The sequence below is a fragment of the Erpetoichthys calabaricus genome, chromosome 6 (assembly GCF_900747795.2).
Source record: "Erpetoichthys calabaricus chromosome 6, fErpCal1.3, whole genome shotgun sequence".
Classification (NCBI taxonomy): Eukaryota; Metazoa; Chordata; class Cladistia; order Polypteriformes; family Polypteridae; genus Erpetoichthys; species Erpetoichthys calabaricus.
In genome coordinates, this window is record NC_041399.2 from 32,364,057 (window position 1) to 32,390,040 (window position 25,984).

At 36.7% G+C, this 25,984-nt stretch overlaps 1 protein-coding gene across 4 annotated transcripts in view; it reads left to right on the top strand.

The window, feature by feature from the left end:
* Nucleotides 1–20,369, top strand: part of stau2 (staufen double-stranded RNA binding protein 2) — a 368,617-nt gene extending 348,248 nt beyond the window's left edge. For all 4 annotated transcript variants that reach the window (XM_028803455.2, XM_028803458.2, XM_028803457.2 and 1 more), the window contains one exon: nt 19,282–20,369. In XM_028803455.2, the coding sequence (XP_028659288.1) occupies nt 19,282–19,375 (94 nt within the window). In that variant the 3' untranslated portion in view covers nt 19,376–20,369. The remainder of the gene's footprint in view (nt 1–19,281) is intronic.
* The last annotated feature ends 5,615 nt before the right edge of the window (nt 20,370–25,984 follow it).

Consider the following 25,984-nt stretch of genomic DNA (forward strand, 5'->3'; position numbering starts at 1 on the left):
TTCTGTTTTGGAAATGCTCTGACCCAATCATCCAGCCATAACAATTTGGCCCTTATGAAAGTCACTTAGGTTTTTATACCTGCCATAGTCTTAAGCATTCCACTTGGCTACAAGTAACTAACTTTAGCTTACTGTCTAATATATCTCGGCCCTTAACATGCACCATTGTTATCGCTTCATATGGGAGTGGTTATGATGTTTTGGCTAAAAAATAGATCATGCAAATGGCAATTCTGCAAAGGTGTTAAAGGAAGAAAAATATGAAAAGCATCAATAATTATACCAAAAAATTAAAAAAAAACACCTTCCTAACTAAATGAGTTGAAATCTACTTACCTCCCTAAAATGATTTAAAGGATAGCCTCTTATTCATCACTTTACAACACAAATAATGTCACAAAGTCGTGGTCAGAAATTATAGCTCCTCATAGAAAGCATTTGTATCTCTTCTTGACATCTTGCTGATATCAGATTTAGATCTGGTGAGACCCTAAGCTATGGGAAGCTAAAGAGGTCCCATTTATTAAGTGCTAACAGAGAACCAAGGTGTGTAACAACTGAACTTAGCAAGATACCACCAAAAGGGTGGACATTTATTTATTGAGACTTTTAGATATTAAATTATAACAAATCTAATAGACTCTGAAATTTTGAGAGAACCATTCAGACTCCTAGGCTTTGAACTGTGGCTTTTTTAGCTTGCTTTTGTTAATCTAGTCCTGCATCCTACCCAAATTAGAGCATCTAAAATTTTGCTCCAACTGTAAATGCTGAAGCCAGGCTAAATTGTCTAACACGGCCTACTCATTGTGGCCCCCAATCATCCCCTGTCCATAATTGGCTAACTATCTCTCTCACTCCTTCACCGCCTAATATCTAATGTGTGGTGAGCATACTGGCACAAAATAGCTGCCGTCGAATCATTCAGGTGGATGCTGCAGATTGGTGGTGGTAGAAGTGGCTTCCCACTTTTTATGTAAAGCGCTGTGAGTAGTGAGAAATGTGTCTATATAAATGTAATTTCTTGTCCTTTTTTCTTACATGCAGAAGAGTACTGAGAATGTTGGAAACTATGGCATTCACAATAAAAACAGTGATTTTAGTTCCTCACTTTTGTTAAAAAAACGGAAACATTTAAAAAAAAAAAAAAAAGAAACAGGTACTGTAATTAAAAAGGTAAATAGAGTAATTAAATCCTTTTGAAAAAGATCATCCATCAAAAATAACCTGATGATTGGAACCTTTAAATCTGACCAATGTGAACGGATATGTTGATGAGTGTGCCCATTAATGGACTGATGCTCTGTCCAGTACTGACTCCTGCTTTGGGGCCAGTGCTTCCGTGATAGGCTGTACTGCCCTGCAACTCTAAAATCGAATTTAGCATATTAATTATACAGATGATGGATCAGACAGTTGTATACATTTTCCTAGTTATTCTCTCTGTTTTCTGAGGCTGTCACTCCTGAAATTGATAGCAAAAATTGAAAATGTAGCTTTTTATAAAAGCAAAGTATTTTGGTAAAGATGTTCATTGGAACAGTAAAAACTAAGAAAAGACCTTACTCTTTCAACCACTGTGTTAGCCATTCATCATTTTATGGCATAGATGACCCATAGGTTTCAACACAATGTCAAGTCTAATAGATTCAGGGCTTCACTAATCATTCCAAAAACATTTTGTGGTGTAAAGTGGCTGAAGAGCTTGGAGGTATGTGAGACTTGCAGGGAGTATGTTTTTTTGCTATGACGGATATTAGGATCTCTCAACTGAGGGGTTTCAGCAGCTGTGAAGATTTATTTCTTGATATAACCTGCCTATGTTTATTGTTTGCTAACAAAAGGAAGTGGGTTAACTTTGTCATTTCGTTTGCCAGATTAAATTTCTAGAAATTTCACCTTCTGCCTGAACTTCGAATGGTGCCTCCAGCATGCAAGAATGAATAGATTGAACATATTCTGATCACAGGAAAAGCTGCAGGCACAACTCTGGTATTTCATATGCAAATAAAAATGTTCTTCATTTTTTTCATTAGAGCTTCAACATGTACAGTAAGGCATCTGCAGGAAAAAATCACCCACTTCAAGCAATGTGTAACTTTATTGATGATGTTCTTATCCATATTTATCTTGAAAAGATGTTCAAAAATGTTTATTACTATTGAGTCAGAAATAGATAGATAGATAGATAGATAGATAGATAGATAGATAGATAGATAGATAGATAGATAGATAGATAGATAGATAGATAGATACTTTATTAATCCCAAGGGGAAATTCACATACTGAAATGGCAGTAGTTATCAGTAATCAGAAGCTTACTTTCATTTGGACATGACTTCCAAAATCAGTTCTAGTGTACACTTGTCGCTGCTGTTGTTTCAGTTAGTATTTAAATCAATGGCACAATCTGGACTTTAACTGGATTCCTAATTTAACAAGATATGCCCTTTTTCAGTGTTCCCTGATCACTGTTTCCATCTAAAAATTAAAATCAATTTTTTTTGTTATCAAAACAATTTAGCAAAAGTGTGTTTTATAAAGAAAATGGTTTGTTTTTTTCTAATTTTACTTAAACATGCTGGTTTCTTATTTCAGTATAATAAATTTTGAAACCAGGGCAACATGTTGGCACAGTGGTTAGTGCTACAGCTCTGAACCCTGGAACAGTCACTGCATGTGTGGAGTTTACATGTTTTTCTCATGGTTGTACTGTTTTTGTCTTTGTGTACTCCAGTTGTCCTCTCACATCCCAAAAACTTGCAGACTTTTAATTGGCCCCATATAAATAAGTGTAAGTCTCTGCATGAATGTTCCCTGCAGTGAACTAGTGCCACATTCAGGGCCAGAACAGGATTGTTATCAGTAACCTGAACTGAATTAAGTGGGTTTGATAATGGTTGGATGAGTATATCTTGAAACATGTAGCTTAAAAATGAGACACGGATGTATTACCAGATCCCATTGCTTATGTAATATGTTCTTAATATGAGCCCCATTAGTTTCTATATCTGCGGTGGGTTGGCACCCTGCCCAGGATTGGTTCCCTGCCTTGTGCCCTGTGTTGGCTGGGATTGGCTCCAGCAGACCCCCGTGACCCTGTGTTCGGATTCAGCGGGTTGGAAAATGGATGGATGGATGGATAGTTTCCATATAAGCTGCTAATTTGCCCTTGATCATCTCTTAAAGCAGCATACCATATTCTTGAAATAAGTGCCAAGGAATAATACTGTTACTTCACTGGCAGAACAAAATTCTACTTCTAAAAGGTATTACCAAAGCAGAATCATATGCTGCTTATGTATTATTAAGAATCTGCATTATTTTGTAACACCATAATTAGAAAGTAATCTGTGCCATCAAAAGCAGTCACGAATTTGATATATTGCTATATTCAAAATTTCATTAATCACTCACTACATTTTTATTTTATATATTCAGACTATATAGTCACATGCGCTATTAAAAGATCATTAGATGCAAGATACAAAACACAGATATTAGATACCGATACAACATTGCATAATACATGCCAAATTAATAGGAAACAAATGATGAATACTCTGCAACTGATTATACAAAGGTGTAGATAGTAGTTTGGGGATATTAAATAGCATTAGTACTCTTGTTACCAGACCTCAAATTAGGAAAAAAGCCAGGTAAAGCTAATTACATATGAAAGAGAAATTGTAAGGACATATAATTTGAAAATGACTGCTAAGGAAGTTTTACATACAAACCTGCAGGTTGTTTCAGAGACTTTCAACCCATTCCAGAATTACTGTGTATGTTTATCTGCAAATCATTACTAATCACATATTTGTCGGTTTTGCTTCCTGCCTTGTGCCCTGTGTTGGCTGGGATTGGCTCCGGCAGACCCCCGTGACCCTGTGTTCGGATTCAGCGGGTTGGACAATGGATGGATGTTAGAAGCAACAGTAGAAAAAAAAAATCTCAAAAGACATCTAGACTGCAAGTTTAAAATAGTGAATATGTCAAAGAGCTTTATGCCAAGTTTCCATTACAGCAAAAGCTGAGAAATCTTACACATTATTAAATGCAAGTAAAATTATGTGAACATACAAAACAATAATAAGTACTCTTACAAGGTTCTGGAAATAAATCAGACTAAACTTGTTTAATGCTTAAAATATTTTTTCAGTCATTTTCTCAAATATTAAAATATTAGATATCCTTATATACAATAATAATTTGACTACTGAGTTTAGATAAATAATAGAAAAAAAAACACTTTGATCTCTTTGTTTTGTAAGGTGTTTTTTTTGTGATGCAGGAGAATGACTGTGCTTGTTCCCACTGCTCAATGGTGAGTGTCCTATGCACTTACACCTCTTTCCAATTAAATACATTCGACATTCCTTCAAAATGCCTTAGCTACTGTACCCTCTGGGACTTTTTAAAGCATCAGCTCAATGAATTTCGTAATGTACTCTATTCTCCAGTTGCTACTTTCCCTTATTGGTCCATAGATTCTATGCAGAGCTTTCGTAAGATCTTACTGCATTGACATTTGCTGCTGTAAGGGACCATACTTTTGACCTCTACGTGACTATCAGGAACATTAATCTTTTTTATGTTTTAAGCTTTGTAATTCTCATAAGGAGTTGATTCTTATACAGCTACAAATTTCTGGTGCATTAGCATCTTCTATATTTTCCTTAATACACTTTCCATCCAAATTTCAGGGCCTCTTTGGGTTGCTGAGGTAGACATCTTCTGACCCTAAGGCCAATTTATATCACTTCTTTTTCCATGTTCTCATATCTTCTTCATGGGTGGTCACATTCCTCACAACTATTACTGTTATCATCTGCATATGCATAAATCTGGCTGGTTTTCATAAATACCATACCTCTTTGATCAGCTTTAGGAATAATGCTGTATGCAATTTTAGAAAGCCCATTCTCTTGCTTCACTCCAGTATTGGATTTACTTGTCATGTTCCCCACATTGACCTTTGCTTTTGCATCTCTTATAGAGTTTTTGATTAATCTTCTCAATTTTGGAGGGATTTCTTGCCTTCTCAGCACACTGGCCTGTTTGATGTCAATGAATTGTAGTTGACAAATGACAAATGTCTAATGACAAATATCTGTTAGGACAAAACAAAACTGATACACTCCCAAAATATCTTCAGCATGTTTTTATTCTCTTAGTCGTCATGATAGATAGGATGTTGTAGACAATACTTAATAATATAATATCTCTAAAATATTCACATTCCATCTTTCCAGTTTCCTGGTGTGATTTCACTTTCCATACTGTTGATATAAGTTGATGTGATTCATGTGTAATTTTGCAAAACTTTATAAATTGTGCCACCAGCTATCCTCTCCAGGTGCTTAATTGTTCTTCGTTTTTCACACAACAATCTCAACTTACTGGAATGAAGGCACCTTTACACAATTTCCTAGCTTCCATCTTCAGATTCCTTACATGTCATTGTTTCTATAGCTTTAATCGATCTGAATCCCAGTTGATTAGGTATCTAAAATGCCAGCCAATTTCTTTACTGTCTGTTACTCTTCTGCAATTCATTCTCAATCCTAGGCCGGAAACCTCCCTTATTCTGTTCGCTTCTGCTGAGACTTTTCTGGTCACTCTTTGCTGTATGAATTCTTCTATCTTTGTGAGCTTTCTCTTATACCATTCTTTTTTCTTCTTCCTACATATTTTGTGTGCACTCCTTCTTAAGTGCTGGTATCTTTCAAAATTACTCCAAGTTTCTTTCTGTAACATTCTCTGCCTGGCCAAATTCTTCTCTTGTATGGTCTGTCTACATTCCTCTTCAAACCAGTCCTCATTCCTCTCATTCCTTCTCTCTCTCCTATAACATCTTCTGCTACCTCCCTCACTGCCTTTTATATTCTCCTCCATTTCTCCATTACAGCCGTATCTCTTTTCTCATTTTCATCTTATCCCACATTATTCTCTAGTCATGTACAGTACTTATTCCATTTTTTTAGTGTATAGTTATGCCATTTTTTCTTCCCACAAGTTTTTTTCTCTGCACTGTGGCCACCATCTTCCTCACTGCCACATTTACCAGGTAAAGTGCCTCAAAAGAGTAGTTGATACCCTTCCTGGTTTCCTCTGTCTGCTTATTCATAACACTTAATTGTCTCCAAACAAATTTAGTATAATACAAAAAGACAACCTGAGTAAACACAGTACACAGTTTTTAAATGATAATTTGATTTATTGAATGAAATCAGTTCACAAACCCCGGTATCATCCTTGTGAAAAAAATAACTGCCCCCTTAATCACTCTGTCAACTAATTTGCCTAATGTAAATGACAATGGGTTAAATTAGAATAGACACACTGAAGCTTAACTGCTGCCAGCCCTATTGAATCTAAGCATCATTTCAATAAAACCTTTCTAGCAGTGTAAAGTTGGCTATAAGGTCTCATCAAGTAGCACACCGTACACGGCACTATCGTGGTCATAATTACTGTTTGGCCCTCTTCTGCTCCTCACGTTGAAGTCTGAGGTGGAGTGGCAAGCATTCACCAAAACATGATCAGTTTGGTTTAGTATTTTACTGACAGGAGATATCCATGTTCTGAAATGGGCAAAGAAAACCCATGCTAAACTTTGGTTCTCCTTGGACCACTATTCCTGTTTATCATTTGGTCCTCTTCAGACTAAGTTCAGATTTCAGTCCTCCACTTGCCACTTCTGTCCTTTCACAAGGTCTTGCCAGCACTGTCTAAGTATTCTTTGTCACTACTCTGAAATAGATAGATAGATAGATAGATAGATAGATAGATAGATAGATAGATAGATAGATAGATAGATAGATAGATAGATAGATAGATAGATAGATAGATAGATAGATAGATAGATAGATAGATAGATAGATAGATAGATAGATAGATAGATAGATACTTTATTAATCCCAATGGGAAATGGTTAGTGTCTACTATTTGCCAAGGTTCTATTATACATCCATGGAACTTTTATCAGTTCATGGTAATTTTTAGAGGGTAGAGTTGTTATCCCAACACACAACCCTTGCTACATTTGATTACCTTCAATTTTTCTGTCAGCGTTTACTCTTGGCCAAAGTGTTCCAGTTGTATTGTGTCAGAATCTCAAATTCCACCCTTCTCCTTCTGCTACTTCTGAAGAAGTATTCAGCTCCACAACAAGATATGTAGCATAGTAAGTACAAATTTCCATATGTTGTGCTGCAGCATCATTTTAATTTACGTATCGCCATGAATATATGCAGTAGCATAACATAACAGCCTTAAACTAATTTAATCCAATACATGGATCATGAAAGAGGCAGGCTGGGTAGCGCAGAGTCGGTCCTAGAAGCAGAAACCACAAGATAGAAACCAGCTCTAGGTGGCTAGGCTGTTACCGAGCTTACTCAAGCTCAAACCCATATAGAGCTAATTTGGAATCATTTATTAACCCAACATGGATTTTTGGGGATAAGGGAAGAAAATTAGGCTACACAGAGAAACATCCACACAGACCTATGGGAGAATGCAACTAGTCCAATGGGGATGTGTGGCAGCAATGCTAACCACTGCACTGTTATGTCACGCTGTATGTTATAGCTGCTATCTGGAATACCCAAAGAAACACTCCGATGTTTGTCAGATTTTCCATGTTCAGTCCAGTCCCTGCATTGGATTGAGCATGGAAAATGTGATGGCAAGCAACTACTGTAAAGATTTATTTTTCAGTTAGCTTACTATTTCTCTAAGATTACTTGGAGTGCTGTACAACCCATCACAAGCCATCATAATGTAACCATTAATGTGCAAATAATAGTCACAGAAACAGTACAACGAAAATACATAGATTATACAACAGAGAGAAGGAAAGCAAAACAATTGACTGATAGATAGATAGATAGATAGATAGATAGATAGATAGATAGATAGATAGATAGATAGATAGATAGATAGATAGATAGATAGATAGATAGATAGATAGATACTTTATTAATCCCGATGGGAAATTCACAAATATGTATTCTTGGCGAGTCTCGGCATGTTAAAATCCATGCCCACTTTGTAAAAGTAAGTGTGTCCAGGGAAGGAATCCACATAAAATAAAGTGGTAGGAGTGATCAATAAATAAAAATAGAAAAATAAAAGTAGAAAAGTACACATACATATACAGTCATACACGGAGCTGCTGAAAAGGCTGCCACTCACGGCGGCGCCGGATGTCATATGATAAATATTTTGGAGGAGACAACCCAATGGAAATCTGTGGTCTTTGTAATAAGATAAGCACAGATATATAAAATCCAAGTGCTTCTCCTGTGTGGGTAAAGTGTGCTTTTTAAAAGGTGGTGTAAATCTAACAATAATTTATGGTGAGGTTTCATCTTCTTGCTCTGAGAGAATGTTTTGTGACTTATGTTAATGGCCTTACTAGAAGTAAAGTAGAAATGGCACTGAAGAGCTAAGGAGATGGCCATGGATTTGTTTTTTACATTTCATCTTCTTGAATTGAACTGTATCGTGGCACAGATGTTACTGCTTTCTCCTCCCTGTTGCAAGGGCCTGAATCATTTCTTAACCCGGTTAATATCTGTGTGGATTTTTTGATATTCTCCCTGTATCTGTGGGTTTTTTTCCACCCAAGTATTAACATTTCCTTCTCCAAACTGACACGAGATGAATGAGTGTTTACTTGTGTATGTGAGTATGCACTGCAGTTGTTACATGTTCCATGAAAGTTTGGTTTCTATTTTGTGCCCAGTTCTACCAAGAAAGACTTTGCCTGACTTTAATCTAGTTATGGAGCTTAGGGGACAAAAACGGACTGATATACAGATCTGAAGCGTGCAAAGTCTACATAAAGCAGATGTTTAAAAGGCATTTGAACAGGATAGATATTTCAGAATAACAAAGCCTTCTAATACAGCTCTGTATCAAGGCTTTAAAAAGAATAAGTCTTTTAGAGTAACATCTAGGTATGTTTGTATAATACATATTGCCTCTGTGAATTGCAAGTGCAACATTCTTTCCTTCCATTGTCCACATATTTTCAGCAGTGTTTCTCTGGATAATTTTAACTTGCAATTTGCAAGCTTTTATGTACACTATAATTTCATCAGCAACTTTCTCTCAGTTTAACTAACAGCAAAACAGAATCTGTGAGTTTTCATGATGGTTCAAATATTTGGACTTGAGGAGAATATGCACACTGACCGAGACTGTGCCATGGATTTGATCTTAGTCTCCAATAGCATTAAGGTTGCTGCATTAACCATTGTGCCCCTGTGTATAAAAATTAATTTGTATATGATATTAAAAGAGAGCATGGATTTTAGATGTGAAGTTAGCATTTATTATATATTTTCTTCTTTTTCTTTTGGCTGCTCCCGTTAGAGGTTGCCACAGCCATTCATCTTTTTCCATGTCTTCCTGTCCTTTGCATCTTGGTCTGTTACACCCATCACTTGCATGTCCTCTTTCACCACATCCATAAACCTTCTCTTAGGCCTTCCACTTCTCTTACCTGGCAGCTCTATCCTTAGCACCCATCTCCCAATATACCCAGCATCTCTCCTCTGCACATGTCCAAACCAACACAATCTCACTTCTCTGACTGTGTCTCCAAAACATCCAACCTGAGCTGACCCTCCAATGTACTCGCTCTAATCCTGTTGATCCTCGTCATACCCAATGCAAATCATTTATTATTTATACTGTGTATATATATATATATATATATATATATATATATATATATATATATATATATATATATATTCTCCATTTACTTCTACTTTCTTCATCTGACTCCATTGTCTTCTTTACCCTTTCTTTGGCATTATTCATCTCAGCATCCAAATAAAATCAGTGCACTGAACATGTAGAATGTTAGCTACCTGAAGGCTGGTATGCTTTGCTTCCTAGACAATGCTAAAGGTTAACTAGAAAAGCATCTTAGCAGCTCCATTCATCCATAATGTGACTCCATTAGTGTGACTCACTGTGCAGTGGGTGCTGCATGTTTACTGAGTGAGCCATCAGAGAGCATGTTAGGAATGTAGGCTTGAACTATTAAAGATATGAAGTATGTGAATTACTTTTGCATGTTTTTTTTCAATGTCTAAAGCATGCATATTTGATAAGTATGCACTATGCTGCTTTCTTTGTGTCTCAACAAGATTTCATTGACGTACATAGATTTTTTGTTTCTCATATGTCACAGAAAGAAAGCACTAAATGTCACTTAATCTGTAAATTCAATAGGCAGTGCTGTAGTTTTGCAGTTATTGACTTTGAATATATAATTTAAAGATTCCCCAAATTGTATAGATTATGCAGTGTTATGTACATGTTTTCATCCATCAATTCATCCATTGTGTCACATGGAGTCGTAGGCTATCCTAATTGCAACAAGCATAAAGTGTAAATATGAGTAAACCACTCAGTCCATCACAGGGAACATTCAAACACAAAATTATACTGACACAAGTAAGCCCGCGATTCGCTAGCGAGTTGGAAATCCAAGAATGGCAATCAGTTTCTGTTCCGTCCGATATCTGGATGGATGACATATCATAGAGGGTGGGTGTGTCTGGGGAAATGTCATTTAATTCAATAAGCATATCTGTACTAAAGCGTTTTCGTTTTGTGGAGACGTGACTCTGTTGCCTTCACTGACACCGACTGCTTGAACAGGTTGTGTTGTTTGGGCGCCACCTACTGACTCTGGGAAGCCGCTGCTTTTGACCCTGGGGCGTGCGCCACGGCGCAATATGCGCCTCGGTGGGAAGCCGCTGTGTGAAGAAATATCATGGAGGGTATATGCAGTGGTGTGGGCGGTCGCGTCCGGGCGGCTGTACAACCTGGCGTGCACGCTTTACCTCAGGTATAGTTCACAGGTCGTAGGCATGGTAAAGTTTCCATTTAATTCACTAACCCTATTTGAACTAAAGCGGTTTGTTTGTGTGAGCCCCTTTGTTCATTGTTTGTATCCATGACTGTACAGGTTGTGTTGTTTGGGCGCTCACAGGTTGTGTTGTCTGGGCGCCATTTACTGACTCTGGGAAGCTGCCACGTTTTCGGAAGCCGCTGTGTTTGACTCTGGGGTGGGCGCCACGGCGCAGCACGTTGTGTTATTTGGGCGCCACCTACTGACTCTGGGAAGCCGCTGTGTTTGACACTGGGGCGGGCGCCGCCACGTTTTGGGAAGCCGCTACGTTTGACTCTGGACTCTGGGGCGGGTGCCAAGGCCGCAGTGCGTATGCGTCTCAGTTGCGTCCGCCGTGCATAAATTTGGACTCTGGGGCGGGTGCCAAGGCCGCAGTGCGTATGCGCCTCGGTGTGTCCGCCGTGCATATATTAACTGTGGTTTAGTAAGATAGATACACTGGGCCAATTGATTATTCACAGGTAACTTAATAAGCCACAGTTCCCACAGAATTCTGGTTTAAGTATGCAGAAAATGTTTGTATTTAACCTATTCTTATGTTGAAAGTGTAGTGCTTTTTGCATGCAATACAACTTACTTAGATTTTCAAAGAGTCTTTAGTTAAATTTAATATCAGAGACTAAATCTGAATCTAGACGTTTTTGGCATCACAAGTAACTTACAAAATTCAACTTCAAGTTGGTTAGACAGCCAAAGACAAAGAGGACAGGTAGAGTATTTCACATGAGTTGACATCATTAGTGAAGTACTTCTGGGACTTGGACTGTTACTGTTTTTAATTTGTATTAATGATTTATATTCAGATTTACAAGATTTACAATAGCCAATAAGTTCTAAGACTGCTGCTGTTAAGGCAATCCTTCGGTTTCTGCATGTTACATGTAACAGTATAATAGGTCTGTCAATAGTGCCAAGAGTTTATTTGCTGAGCAGTGAAAGTGTTTAATGATTTTTTGGACATTAACGCAAGTAAGACCTTTTATCAGATTTATTTTTTAAATTACAGAGCAACATTTCATTCATGTGTTTAAATAAAGAGGCTTCTGTTGTAAAGTAACTTTATTTTGTACACTATATTATTGTGTTTTTGAGTATTTACCATCTCTAGATACTAAGGTTTTATAACAGGCGTCTCTAAATGGAACAACTATAGCAGTAATTGGAAATTGATCATTGCACAATATTATTCCACATTACTGAGCAGGATGAGTGGAAAAAGTGCAGGGCTGTTTTTTTAGCGCACGACTTCAAGGGAGTAATCGATTACTTTCACTGATTTCTGACAGCAAGTTGGCACAAATGTCAACATCAGTTGTAAGCATTGATATTTTGTTTTCATAGACTACCTTTCTCATATGGGGATTATTGGTTATAAACTTCACAGAGTGTGCAAAACTAGAGATTAGCCTATTACATTGTGTGAGCTGAGTTCTTATTTTATAAGCAGTGAAATTTGTATACTTTTGGTATTAATGCTGATTTTTTCCTGTCGAATTTGTTATGGTCAACACATCTTATATAATTGAACTTTCACTGTGTTAGATGGTCCACGGAGTATGGAAACCTTGGATCTTTTATCCTTACACTGGTACAGACCCTCACATTTAACTTTATATCTCACAATTTTTTTCTTAATATTTATGAACATAGTTTTGATTATTTAAAGAAGACTTTGAGTTTGCAGTTGATAGGAAATGTTTGTATTTTTTAGTTTGAAGGTACAATGAGAGTGGTCTATTAAGAGCTGACATTTTGTCTTTGGTTTTGTGGTAGTGTTAAAGCAACTGGAGATGGGGATGAGCGGCATATCTATTTCATATTTAACAGTTTTTGAATAACCAGATTATCATTGTTCTATACAGTGAATTTTGCACAGTTATGCTGTGCAAAAAATAAGTTATGTTGTATTGTTGTACTATGAACTCTAGATGGAGAACTTAGACAGAGGTGTTCATATGTTAATTAAAAAGCCATTTGCGGTGTCTCTTTTGTGTTTTCTTTTTTTATGTACTAGTATGTTATTTTATATATTTAGTTGTCTGAACTGGCTGAAATCTCTAGATTGCAAACATATAAGTTATCAGAATTTGGCATGAGACAAGCACCATCTCTGGCTGGATAGGAAGACAGTCCACCCCAGATTTACTCACACATATAACCTCACCCAACAGTTTAGAGCCAACATTTAACCCAACACACATGTCTTTGGAAATGAGGAGGAAAACATGTGCATACACAGGAAGAACATGAATATTCTACACAGTGTGTGATGGAACAAGTATTTGAGTCCTGTCTACTTTGAGTCTAATCACTACACTGCCTTGTAGCCTATACCCTAATGCAGTGGTTCTCAAAAGAAGTCCTGGCTGTAGGTTTTTGTTCCAACCAACTTTTATTCTGAATTGGATACATAGTCTCATTAAGCAAGCTGTTAAATTCTAGTTTCTGTGTTGTGATGTCAATGAATAAACTACAAAAATAGACTTGGTAAGTTTTTATTAGAATATACCAAGCATTTATGTATGTTGAATAGGACTAGTTTAGTGGATTTTTAAGATTTTCATCATCATCATGATTTCCATTTTGCTTATCCAAGAGTTCTGCATATTTAAAACAGTATTCACTATTTACTGGTTATTACTTACTATTTAGCTAATCCCTTCATCCTAAGCAACTTTCATTTGAGAGATACAATTGGTTGGAGCACAGGCAGGTGAAATGACTTGCTCATAGTCACAGGTTCAGTAGTAGGATTTGAACCCACAACCTCAGGGTCTGAAGTCCGAAGCCTTAACCACTGTGCCACATTGCCTACTTCTAATGAATGCCACTAATGAGTATGTTAGCATCATTCAGTGTCATGTGGCTATGTGTCTGCTCTTCTCGTTGTTAATTGTCATTTTTAGGACACAATTAAAAGAGCAAATGCAAATTCATTTGAAAACAACCAAGAGAAAAGTTAAGCATTTCAAGCTATGGCAAAAATAGAAATATTTCTAAATGTCTTATAAATATAAAAATTACACTGGTGTGGTTATTTGAATGCAGAATAAGAGAAAGAGAAAAAAGACCAGCTGATTAAATGAGGTCAGTTAGGGGATAAAATAACTCACTGATTGTGAAACTAGGTTTGAACAAAAACCAGTAACTACATGAGGTTACCAGGAAAAACTTTGTGAACCATTGCACTAATATATAAACATACACACTGGAGTATTTCTAATAAATCCTGTAAAATATCTGTGACTTCATATGAAATACAGGAAAAAAATAGAGTAGAAAATTAAGGCCAGAGATTTGAACTAAAGAGATCAGACCACGCATAACCAGCAGAGAACCCCCTGCCGCACTTGAGGGAGCTTTGTGTTGTGGGTGGCAGAGGTGTGAAGACCTAAAGATTGATAAACAGCCTTAAAAACCTAAGAACTTCTGAGACAGAAGATTCTTGTCTGACCAGAACTAAAACTGAGGCGCATATCAGGACTCAGCGAGACCCAGTGTGTGGGTAGAGTAAGATGATTTCTTTTTCTTTTCTTTTCTTTTCATTTTTTCCTTATACCAATTATTACCCAGATACCTGTAATCTGGTGGCCATACTAAAGTAACCCAAAATACTTCTGTCAGTGACTCCTCTGCATCATATTTGTATATTCTAGCCATTTGTAACCTATGCAGTTTTTAATTCATAGAAGTTACTTGGTATCCAGACCTATAGAGACCTATTGGCAATATGTATGAATTTCTTAAAAAATAGTTTTCAGTAGCACAGTAGGTAAGTTAGGAACTTCAATAACAGAAACCTATTCAACTTTCCTAGTAATTCAGTCACTATCTTTGGTTTAAACCTATACTTTTTAGTAATGACAGCATTTACAGATGTTAAGAACTTATCTTAAAGAGATCTAAGCGGGTGCTGGTAATGGAGCCATTTAAATAGACTTTCTGGTAACAGAGGAATTCAACTATAGGCAAGGGAAATCCTTCATTTTTCTGTATATAAGCATACTGTAATTGAGCTGTGTACATGACACACACTTTGACTAAGTTCATTTGACGTATATTCAGGACAAGACCTAAGTTGGAATCGATGTCATCAAGTACCTCCATCAGTATGTCATATGCTTGAGTAATGCTTTACACTCAAATTGTGTTACCAAAAAAATCTTAGCTTATTTGTCAGATAGTTTTAGATTACAGTTAACTCCACATCCTCTAATTAAATTATGCAAAGATAACACTCTATGGAGAAACATCCTTTCATGAAATATCTATTGTTTTATCTTACACTACTCTCCTAATCATCATCTTATCTTACTCATTTGGATGTAGTGAGAAGTCGAGCAAAAGAACACCTTTTATTGGCTAACTAAAAAGATTACAATATGCAAGCTTTCGAGGCAACTCAGGCCCCTTCTTCAGGCAAGATGTAATTACTTATACATATTTGCATATTGTAATCTTTTTAGTTAGCCAATAAAAGGTGTTATTTTGCTTTATTTCTCAGTACATTCCTAATGGCTAACACTGTACAACACCCTAGTATTACCCATTTGGATAAATTCTAATTCACTCTACATAAACCAAGCGTGGAAAGGATGTTTTATGTTATTCAAAATTGGAGAAAAAATAATTTTTCATTGTGAGGAGCAGTCCAAAGCTTTTCAAAATTTGGTAAGGATGTATAATTCTTTTCTAAAATAAACAATTTGAGCCTCTTTTATCCTATTGGATTTCTCAGCATATTATATGAACGGGATGTGTGTAGTGATTGTGGCGGGAGCCAATTTAGGGGCATGCATGTTGGTGGCACGGCGCGGGACAGGTAATGGTTATGTGCAGGCTTTGGGTACAGACGCACACATATGTGCTTCATTCTTATGGCTAAAGTGCCACACCCTGATGATAATAATGAAAGAAATACATACATCATTTCACTTTATTGTTTGCTGGAGTCATTGGAATTGCTGGATTAACTCTTTTGTGTCGGAACATGTTGTCGGGTGAGTTGTCACATGAGTATTTCACCCACACCGATACAGAGTAAGTGTGCAACAATATACAGTATAAGAGATGACTTCATACTGGGATTTCTGTTCACATAGCTTTCCAGAATGGTTAGGATGAGGGGTGCTTAGATCAATTTGATTTGATGTCAAACATAAATGTGTTGGAAGTAGCATTGATTGTATCTTTGATTGATCTGTGACTCATTCATGGTAATGAAATTTATAAAGTAAACAAAATTTTAAAAAAAATATCTTCTGAAAATACGATTTGCAAAAGCAGTGTTGCTTACCATGGAGATGATAAAGCAGATCTTGTGTGAATATTGAAGGGTGTCCATGATGGTCCCTAGGCAGGGGAAGTTACTCGACACTGGATTAAAGGACTTTCCATCATTTTAGTAATTATATATTTTTTTTTATTTCAGATGACATGAAATCTGTGGATGGGTTTTATAATCACATGAAAAATGATAATGAAAATCACTTCAGAGATTGCTATAAATGTATTTTATGGTGAGAGGGTTTAGTAAGCAAAACATTTAAAGGTGTGGCATGTTCTTAGTTTTAAAGTGAGTTGCAGGTGATACTATATTAGACCATGATGTTTTCATGGTTACTTTTAGTTTTGTTGAATGCTCCCATATAAAACAAATGCTTTAAAGATGAGATCTAACAGCTTATTGAAATTAACTTTACTACAAATTTAGACCACAATGTTTTTGAAAAATAGCATGTGGCATGCTTCATGCATCACAGACTGGGAGGCCAAAGCTTATCTCAGCATCATCAGGGGCCCCACTCCATAATTAGGCCAACTCACACACAACCACATGCACACAAGGCCAACCTAGAATCACCAGTTAACCTAAAACAAGCACATAAACTGCTGATACTGACCTGGGAACTGAGTACTAAATTCTGTGCCACTACTTTATCATCTTAAGAGACATTATCAAGTTAAGGATAATGAAATATACTCAGGCATAGTGTATTCACCGTAAAGTGGTGACAGCACAAGAGAGATAAACTGTGTTGCTCAGTGTTGCTCATAGTGCTGAGAAAAAGTGTTAAAAGAATGGCATCATTTGCTGAATATTTGATCTCAGGGGTGTGCAATACTTAACCTTTTTTGTTCTCTGCTTCCTCCTGATGTAGAAAACCACTTTGTTAAAGGGAAACGATGGTCCATCCACTTGTAGCACATCATCATACTAATACCAATGACGTGAGCTACTCAGATTAGTTACTTTAATACAGTCCTTCCCAATGAGGTGGTCGTATAAATGTTTATTTTTACAAATATTTTTCTTCCTTGCTTGTTAAGAAGAGAAGCAATCATTTAATTTAAAATTTCCGTGCGTATGTTTTTCTTAAGGGTAAGCAGCATCTAAGGAAATTTGATCCTGGAAACATAAGCAAACTGAAGGAAGTTGCTGACATGATTCAAGAATATTTTCATTGTAGGTGTGACTGGAAAAGGTTACACAAACAGCTTTTGTTCTCTTACATATATTTTTAGTGTGTATATTTTTCTTCTTTTGCTTAAAATGTTGTAAGTTTAAAGGGCTCTGTACTTACGGAAGGATGACTGTCTAACCCTATTTTATTTTACAGTATATCCTCTTATTACAAGTTTAGATGCACTATAATTTTAATGACCATGCTCATCTGCAACATTTCTGCTGAATCATCAGAAGGCGTTTTGGTTCATTGATGATGACGAAGTTCACAAACTGAGCTCTGCTGAGCTCCATATGTCCTGAAGCATTTTTGTTAGCGCAGTACTAAATGCTGAAGGGACTTTACCTTTGATGTTAAGAAGTTAAGAATAGCAATGACACTGTAGCGATAATTTCAAATCAACTTGAATGTACTTAGAGAGTGTATAATTTACAAAAATATCAAATTACCTAATATCACTCTGCATTCCCTTTCTGCTCCCTTTATAAAACTTGATTTTACATTGAAGAATATAATAATAATTCATTATATTTATACAGTATAGCACTTTTCTCAGTATTCAAAGCGCTATCCACACAGGGAGGAACCAGGAAGCGAACCCACAGTCTTCCGCAGTCTCCTTACTGCAAAGCAGCAGCACTACCACTGCCATCTGTGAGGATGATATAGTAGTGGGAAATTGTAATTTCAAGGACATGATGATTTAATATAAAGTTCAAAATTGCTAAAATTCAATGACATTTTCCATTGATATAAAATAAACATGTCTTAACATTTCATTCTTAAACTTCCTTTATCCAGTTCAGGATCCCATTTGGGGTTTTGGGACCTGTCACAAACAAAAACAATCTGTGGACAGGACATCAGTCCATTGCAGGGCCTGCTCATACACATATACACATTGCACTCACATTGGGCCAGTTTGGAGTGGATAGTTAACCTCACCAGCATGTCTTTGCAAGTGCAGAAGGAAAACCAGAGTACCTGGAGGCAACCCAACAGAGATATAAGAAGAATGTGCAAACTCAAACAGAAAATGACCAGGCATGGGATTTAGACCCACCATGTTGGATCTGTGAGGTGCCAGGATATGTCAATGTAAAACAACTGGGTCTTTTCTAATTCTAGGATATGGTACACTAATGTACAATGCAGACTTTTGAATTCCAGGACATGATACATGAATATAAAATTCAGAGTTTTATTTCTGGTAAATGATACCTGAATGTAATTTCATTTTTTTGAATTCTAGGTTTTTTGATGCATTGATTTAACTTTCAGATTTTGTAGTGGTTCTGTGATGTGATACATTAATATACAATTCTGATTTGTGAATTCTGGGACATAATACTGTAATAAAACACTTTTTTTAAAATTTCATGCCAATATTCAAGCTCTAAGAAATGATACATTAAAAAAATTAGTATTTTTTTAATTCTGGAAACACAATGTTTTAATAGAAGATGCTGTTTTTCTTATAAAAAAACAAAAGCTAGAACATTATGCACAAGTAACCAATGCTGTTTTTTGAATCATTTAAATAAAATGTATTTTAGGACATGATACATTAATATGAGTGTATGAGTAAATTGTCCCCTACTGAGCATAGTGCTGCGCGTCAATGTGTGTCAACACAATAATTCCTCACTTGATGAATTACTTTAAGTAAACGGTTGTTTTGCTTCTTTCCCTTTTTTCTTTTTTAGTATGATCTCATTTCAGTGCAATCAGATTGTAAATATTGTTTTGTTTTAAAGTGTGGTCTTTTTTTTTGCTAACCTTTGCCTTGAAAGCGGCATCTGCGTATAAACATGTCTATTGAGACGTGCTGCCCTGGAACTCAGTACTCTTCTTGTCCTATTCATCTTCCAGACAAGTGATCCATCTGGGCGAGAAGGCAGACAATAAACAGACTAACTCAGGCACCACTGCTCAGGACTGCAAGGATTCAAAGGCTGTCGTCTAGGAGCCCTCAAGTGAAGCACCCACGGCGGCCGCTGCATCCTTTGAAACTTGTCAACACGCAATAGGGTGGATGTGTATGAGGAAATGAATGACTAGATACCATTATTTGAGTCTATGTGAAGACAACACTATCCTAACACAAATCAATAAATAAGTAATGCATGACAGTCTTTAAAATGTGGGGAATTCAAATGAAACAAAGAATTCCCCATTTTATGTCATCAGATCATGTTTTTAAAGATACCTGCCAAGCGACAGAGCAAAAGCAAGAAAGCATCATGTTAATGAAATTATCAGTTTAATAGTGGAGACAGTGCTAGTAAATCGAGACCATTAAAGTAAACTGTAATACCAATAAGGATGAAATGGTTTTATTTTTATTTTAGTGTAGGATAATTTCATCTTTTTTGTTCCTTTTTTTAATAAATGATAATGCTTGGATATTCTAAAGTTAACCAATGACCGTGCTGTGAGAGTTGTAGTTGTTGTCTTCATATACAGTCATCCAGCTTATCTTTTATGCTGACATTAAGCATTCTTCATTCTATATGGATATGTATTTTTTTGCAAAGTACAAAATGCCATATTTAGAATTTGTTTGCTAAAAAAATGTTGACATAAAAATGCTTAATAAACCATGAACTGATGTTAGAACTGATCAATAGAGGCTCTCAAACAAGCAGTTATGGCATTTGAGTTTTATGAACCTGTTCTAACAACGGAGGCGTCTGGCCTCTGCTTAACATATTCCCCCATTTCTCCTCCTCTTTTGTGTGTGAAACACATCTACACCCATTCTGTGTGTTGTATTGACCCACCTTTTGCATCAACTGAGTGTTTTTAATAACTGCATTCTGAGGTGGAAGAACTTCACAGGCCCAGAAACAGAAGACTTGAAAGCAAGAAGTACCAGATTGTATTAGAGGAGCCCTGTAAATGAACTCTGGGGTTCTGAAATGGCCAAATGCAGTAAAACCACGTCAGTTCATGTTTAACTTGTCTCTGTGTGATTTCTTTCTTGTTTTTTCAATGCGTTTTTTGGGGTTACACATAACAGGGCTCATGTCTCATTTCTTATATTAGTCTGTCATTCCTTTAGATTTTATTGAATATCAATCCATTTATTCATTTTCTTTTTGTAGTGGAAAGTCACATAGGAAACCAGGTCCTATGCTGGTAGAATCTTGTGGATGGATTGGAGGCCTTGCATGTGCAGCGCACTGTATCAAGTAACATTTGGAAATGAATGTGAAGGAGTCACCAGTAGAAACCTATGTGAAAGGAAAATGCAAACTTCCAGTCACAAAAGTAACTGCAACCAGCAATCGAACCAGAATCCAACCAATGTGAGCAAATCTGGGCACATCAAATGAATAAAGGAATATATTTATTATACATTTATAATAACTATACATAGTTTTTCACATTGTTAATACTCCATAATGTTCCCGGCAGTGACTCTGAACAAGTGAACACATCTGGGTCTCTTATAGAATAATGTATGCTGCTAAATTTCTCTTTTTGGCCAGCATGAGCTTGATTAAATGAAAAAAAAGTCACAAATCCAAGACATTTTTAATTTAACAGTTGAATATTCAGATTGCAACCCCAGATTAATTAGGCAAGGTCTGTGTTACTTTTTCTTACAAAGGTCAGCTTTATAGTAGCTTGAAATGACTGTCACCAGATATATTTAAAATACGATCACAACTCTTTATATCACTCTTCTTTGCAAATTAGGAAATCTAAGAGTGACTTTGGATGACTATCCTTTTACTGTTGGCCCAGTCCTGACATTTTTACATAAGATCTGTTCTTTTTTTTTACTGCTTATGCCATTTCTTGTTCATGATTTTGTTCTTTCCAGATGGAGAGTACTGCAGGCCTGTGCTAGATGGGATACTTGTGCATTCTGTCTAACTCCTCAAGTTCATCCAGAACACTGCTGTCCGACTAGTCCCTTGCTATAAATTGCTTTCCCGTCTCCAGTGGATTCCTGCAGATTGCAATTTAGTTCATAGCTACTTTTCTGACCTACTTGTCCCTGCAAGGCTCTGCTCCTAACTTTTTCCTTTTCTTGGTCTTTCTATTAGTCCTTCCTAGAAGCCTCCATTTAGCATTGGTCTGTCTAATAATGTCCCTAATCTCGTTTTAGGCTAACTAAATATCTATCATGTTCCTCAGTTTGTTGCTGGTAAACTGTGGTACACCCTTCAGTGGATAACCCAAACAGCTAAGAGGTGCCATCCCTTCAAAAAACTTTCCCTTAGATTCTCACATCTCATCCAAGCGTCACTGTTAATGTCTACAGGTATATCTGACTATCTTTCCTCATTTTAGTATGCATTTTTCAATGTTTCTAATTGTTTATGGAGCAGTAAACTTGTTGTACTCAGCTAAGTTTCATGTTCTGGCCAAACACTGTAAAACACATGGATCAATTTTTATCAGAGCCCTGCATTATAAAGGATAATAACAATACTAGAAACTACTACAACAGGCAGATCCCCCAACTGGGATTGGTTCCCACCTTACAGCCATGTCTGTCAGGATAGGCACAGTCTTCTTTGATGCTGAACTGGCTCATCAGGTTAGAAAGTGGATGGGTGAGATAACAATAACCAAGTGATCATTCAGAAAATAGCAGTAAAAGTGTAAAAAATATAAGGCATTGACTACATTTTTCAACGAGTATAGACATAGATTGAATGATTTTTATTTTAGATTCCTACTTAGCTCATCATTTGTGACCACATCGTTTTTGGCATTTGGGTTTGTTTGTAACCAAACAAAACAAAAAACTGAATTTGAACTACAATTGGTTACCTTCCCATATACTGCTAGGCCTCAGGCTAATATGGGGCTTCAGGACTACTCTATCTTTATTTATAAATTGACTATAGAATAATTTAAAGGAATGTTGGGTTATGTTATGCTATGTTATGTTATGGCAGTAGAAGATTTTTTTTCACAGTAACTCCTTTTATAATACTTTATGAAAAATAATGTGTACCTTATTCAGAAACATTTATTTGGTGAGTTTGAGTAACACAATAAATCGGAAAAAGGCACAGTAAATTACAAGTGACAAGTCATTTTATATTTGAAAGTAAAAATCCATACAATTTACAATTGCTATTTATTTTAATTCATTTGTACATTCATTTATTAACATTTCTTTGTTCATCTTCTAAATTTCTTTGTGTATTAAATAGGAGCAGGCAGGTATCCTAGCAGCACTGGGCACAGAGGCCAACCATGGTTGAGATGCCAATCCATTGCTGTACAAATACATTCAGAATAGAGCTGTTTAGAGTTGCCAGTTACCCTGACCTGCATTTTTTAGGTATGGGAGAACTTCATAGGAAACCCAGGACAAATTCCACATGTCACTTATAACTGAAGATGTATTTGCAGCCTCCTTCACAATGTCAGATCTGAAGATAATTTCTAATTCTATTGTTTATTGCAACATTAATAATAATACAATTTGATTTGTATACATCAGTCTTAATTACAGTCATATGAAAAAGTTTGGGAAGCCCTCTCAGCCTGCATAATAATTTACTTTCAACAAAAAAGATAACAGTGGTATGTCTTTCATTTTCTAGGAACAAGTGAGTACTGGGGTTATCCGAACAAAGATTTTTAGTGAAGCAGTATTTAGTTGTTTAAAATTAAATCAAATGTGAAAAACTGGCTGTGCAAAAATGTGGGTCCCCTTGTAATTTTGCTGATCTGAATGCATGTAACTGCTCGATGCTGATTACTTGCAACACCAAATTGGTTGGATTAGCTCGTTAATCCTTGAACTTCATAGACAGGTGTGTCCAATCATGAGATATAAAGGTATTTAAGGTGGTCAATTGCAAGTTGTGCTTCCCTTTGACTCTCCTCTGAAGAGTGACAGCATGGGATCCTCAAAGCAACTCTCAAAAGATCTGAAAAGATTGTTCAGTCTCATGGTTTAGGGGAAGGCTACAAAAAGCCATCTCAGAGGTTTAAACTGTCAGTTTCAACTGTAAGGAATGGAATCAGGAAATGGAAGGCCACAGGCACAGTTGCTGTTAAACCCAGCAGGTCTGGCAGGCCAAGAAAAATACAGGAGCGGCATATGCAGGATTGTGAGAATGGTTACAGACAACCCACAGATCACCTCCAAAGACCTGCAAGAACATCTTGCTACAGATGGTGTATCTGTACATCGTTCTACAATTCAGCGCAGTTTGCACAAAAAACATCTGTATGGCAGGGTGATGAGGAAGAAGCCCTTTCTGCACTCACACCACAAACAGAGTCGCTTATTGTATGCAAATGCTCATTTAGACAAGCCAGATTCATTTTGGAACAAAGTGCTTTGGACTGATGAGACAAAAATTGTGTTATTTGGTCATAACAAAAAGTGCTTTGCATGGCGGAAGAAGAACACTGCATTCCAAGAAAAACACCTGCTATCTTCTGTCAAAAATAAAGAAACCTTAACCTTAATGCTGTGTGGCTAGTTCAGGACTGGGGCCCTTGTTAAAGTCGAGGGTTGGATGAATTCAACCCAATATCAACAAGTTCTTCAGGATAATGTTCAAGCATCAGTCACGAAGTTGAAGTTACGCAGGGTTTGGATATTCCAACAAGACAATGACCCAAAACACATTTCGAAATCTACAAAGGCGTTCTTGCAGAGGGAGAAGTACAATGTTCTGGAATGGCTGTCAGTCCCCTGACTTGAATATCATCAAAAATCTATGGGATGATTTGAAGCAGGCTGTCTGTGCTCGGCAGCCATCAAATTTAACTGAACTGGAGAGATTTTGTATGGAAGAATGGTCAACAATACCTCCATCCAGAATCCAGACACTCATCTGTTATATTTGCAAAAGGAGGCTCAACTAAGTATTGATGTCATATCTCTGTTGGGGTGCCCAAATTTATGCACCCGTCTAATTTTGTTATGATGCACTTTGCATATTTTCTGTTAATCCAATAAACTTACTGTCACTGCTGAAATGCTACTGTTTCCATAAGGCATGTCACATATTAAAAGGAAGTTGTTACTTTGAAAGCTCAGCCAATGATAAACAAAAATCCAAAGAATTAAGAGGGGTTCACAAACTTTTTCATATGATTGTATACTACATAGCTCACACAGAGAGGTACATGCTACTAGGTGCCTAAAATATCAATTGTTAAGAAATGTCAATGTGCACAAAAAGGTACAAATTTACTGCACACAGGTAAGAGTTATGATTGATACAGACTTTTAAAAAACTCCGTTAGGACAAGAAGGCCACAAAAAGGAAGATCAAATAGAGCAAAGTTGTCTGACTAGCAAACTCAACCTCTCTACTTGATTTTTGAAAATGTTTTTTGAGTTTGGAACAACTATGTGTCTTCCTAGAGCTAGAGAAAGTTAGAGCTGATTGAGCAGTCACTTGAAGGGCTTTGGTAAGAGAGGTGACCAAGAACCTGAACTTCAGAGAATCTGTGTGGGGATGGTAGAAACTTCCAGAAGGACAACCACTACTGCAACACTCCACCAATCTGGGCTTTATGGAAGAGTGTCTAGAGAACACAGGAAAGCCCACTTGGAGTTTGCAAAAAAGCACCTAAAGGATTCACAGACTATGAGAAATTTTATTGGCAACTCTGATGAAACCAAGACTGAAATGAACAGTGTCATGTCTGGAGGTAACCACACACCACTCATCATTTGTGCAATGCCTTTCCAACAGTGAAGCATGGTGGCGGCAACATCAAGCTGCTGGGTTGTTTTTCAATGTCAGGGACTGGGAGAGTAGACAGGACTTAGGGAAAGTTGAATGGAGCTATGTACAGAGGTATCTTTAATGAAAACCTGCTTCAGAATGTTCTGGGCCTCAGACTGGGATGAAGGTTCGCCTCCTACAGGACAAAGCACAAAGCAAAGACAACACAGGAGTGACCTAGAATCAACTCAGCTGAATGTCCTTGAGTGGTCCTGCCAGATCGCAGGCTTGAACCCAATCAAACATTTCAAGAGAGACCTGAATATGGCTGTCCACTAATGGTATCCATCTAACCTAACAGAGCCTGAGGGAATCAGCAAGGAAAATGGTAGAACCTGCCTGAATCTTGGTGTGCAAAGCTTATCGCATCATGCCCAAAAAGACTCCAGGCTGTAATCGCTGCCAAAGGGGCTTCAATGAAGTTCTATGAAAAGGATCTGAATGTTTGTGTCAGTGTGTTATTTCTGTTTTTTAATTTTTAAAAAATTAAAAGAAAATTCTAGAATCCTGTTTTTGCATTTTAGGATACTGAAAAAAATTAAATGATTTTAGCATAAGATTGCAACACAATAGAATGTGAATAAAGTGAAGGGGTCTGAATACTTTCTGAAGGCACTGTGTATTGTCATAATATAATGTTAATAATAATTTGTATTTGTTTGGTTGTTTGTTCAGCCTAACTTTTGTGTTTGTATATTCTATTTATGTATGTATGTGAGGGATTCCAGTCCATCGTAGGTCACATTCGTGCATACAGACACATTCACACTTGGCCATATTTACCTCTCTGTCTCTCTCTACCAGTCAGTAAAGTAAGATGCACATCTGTGTCATGTTTGGTAAAACCT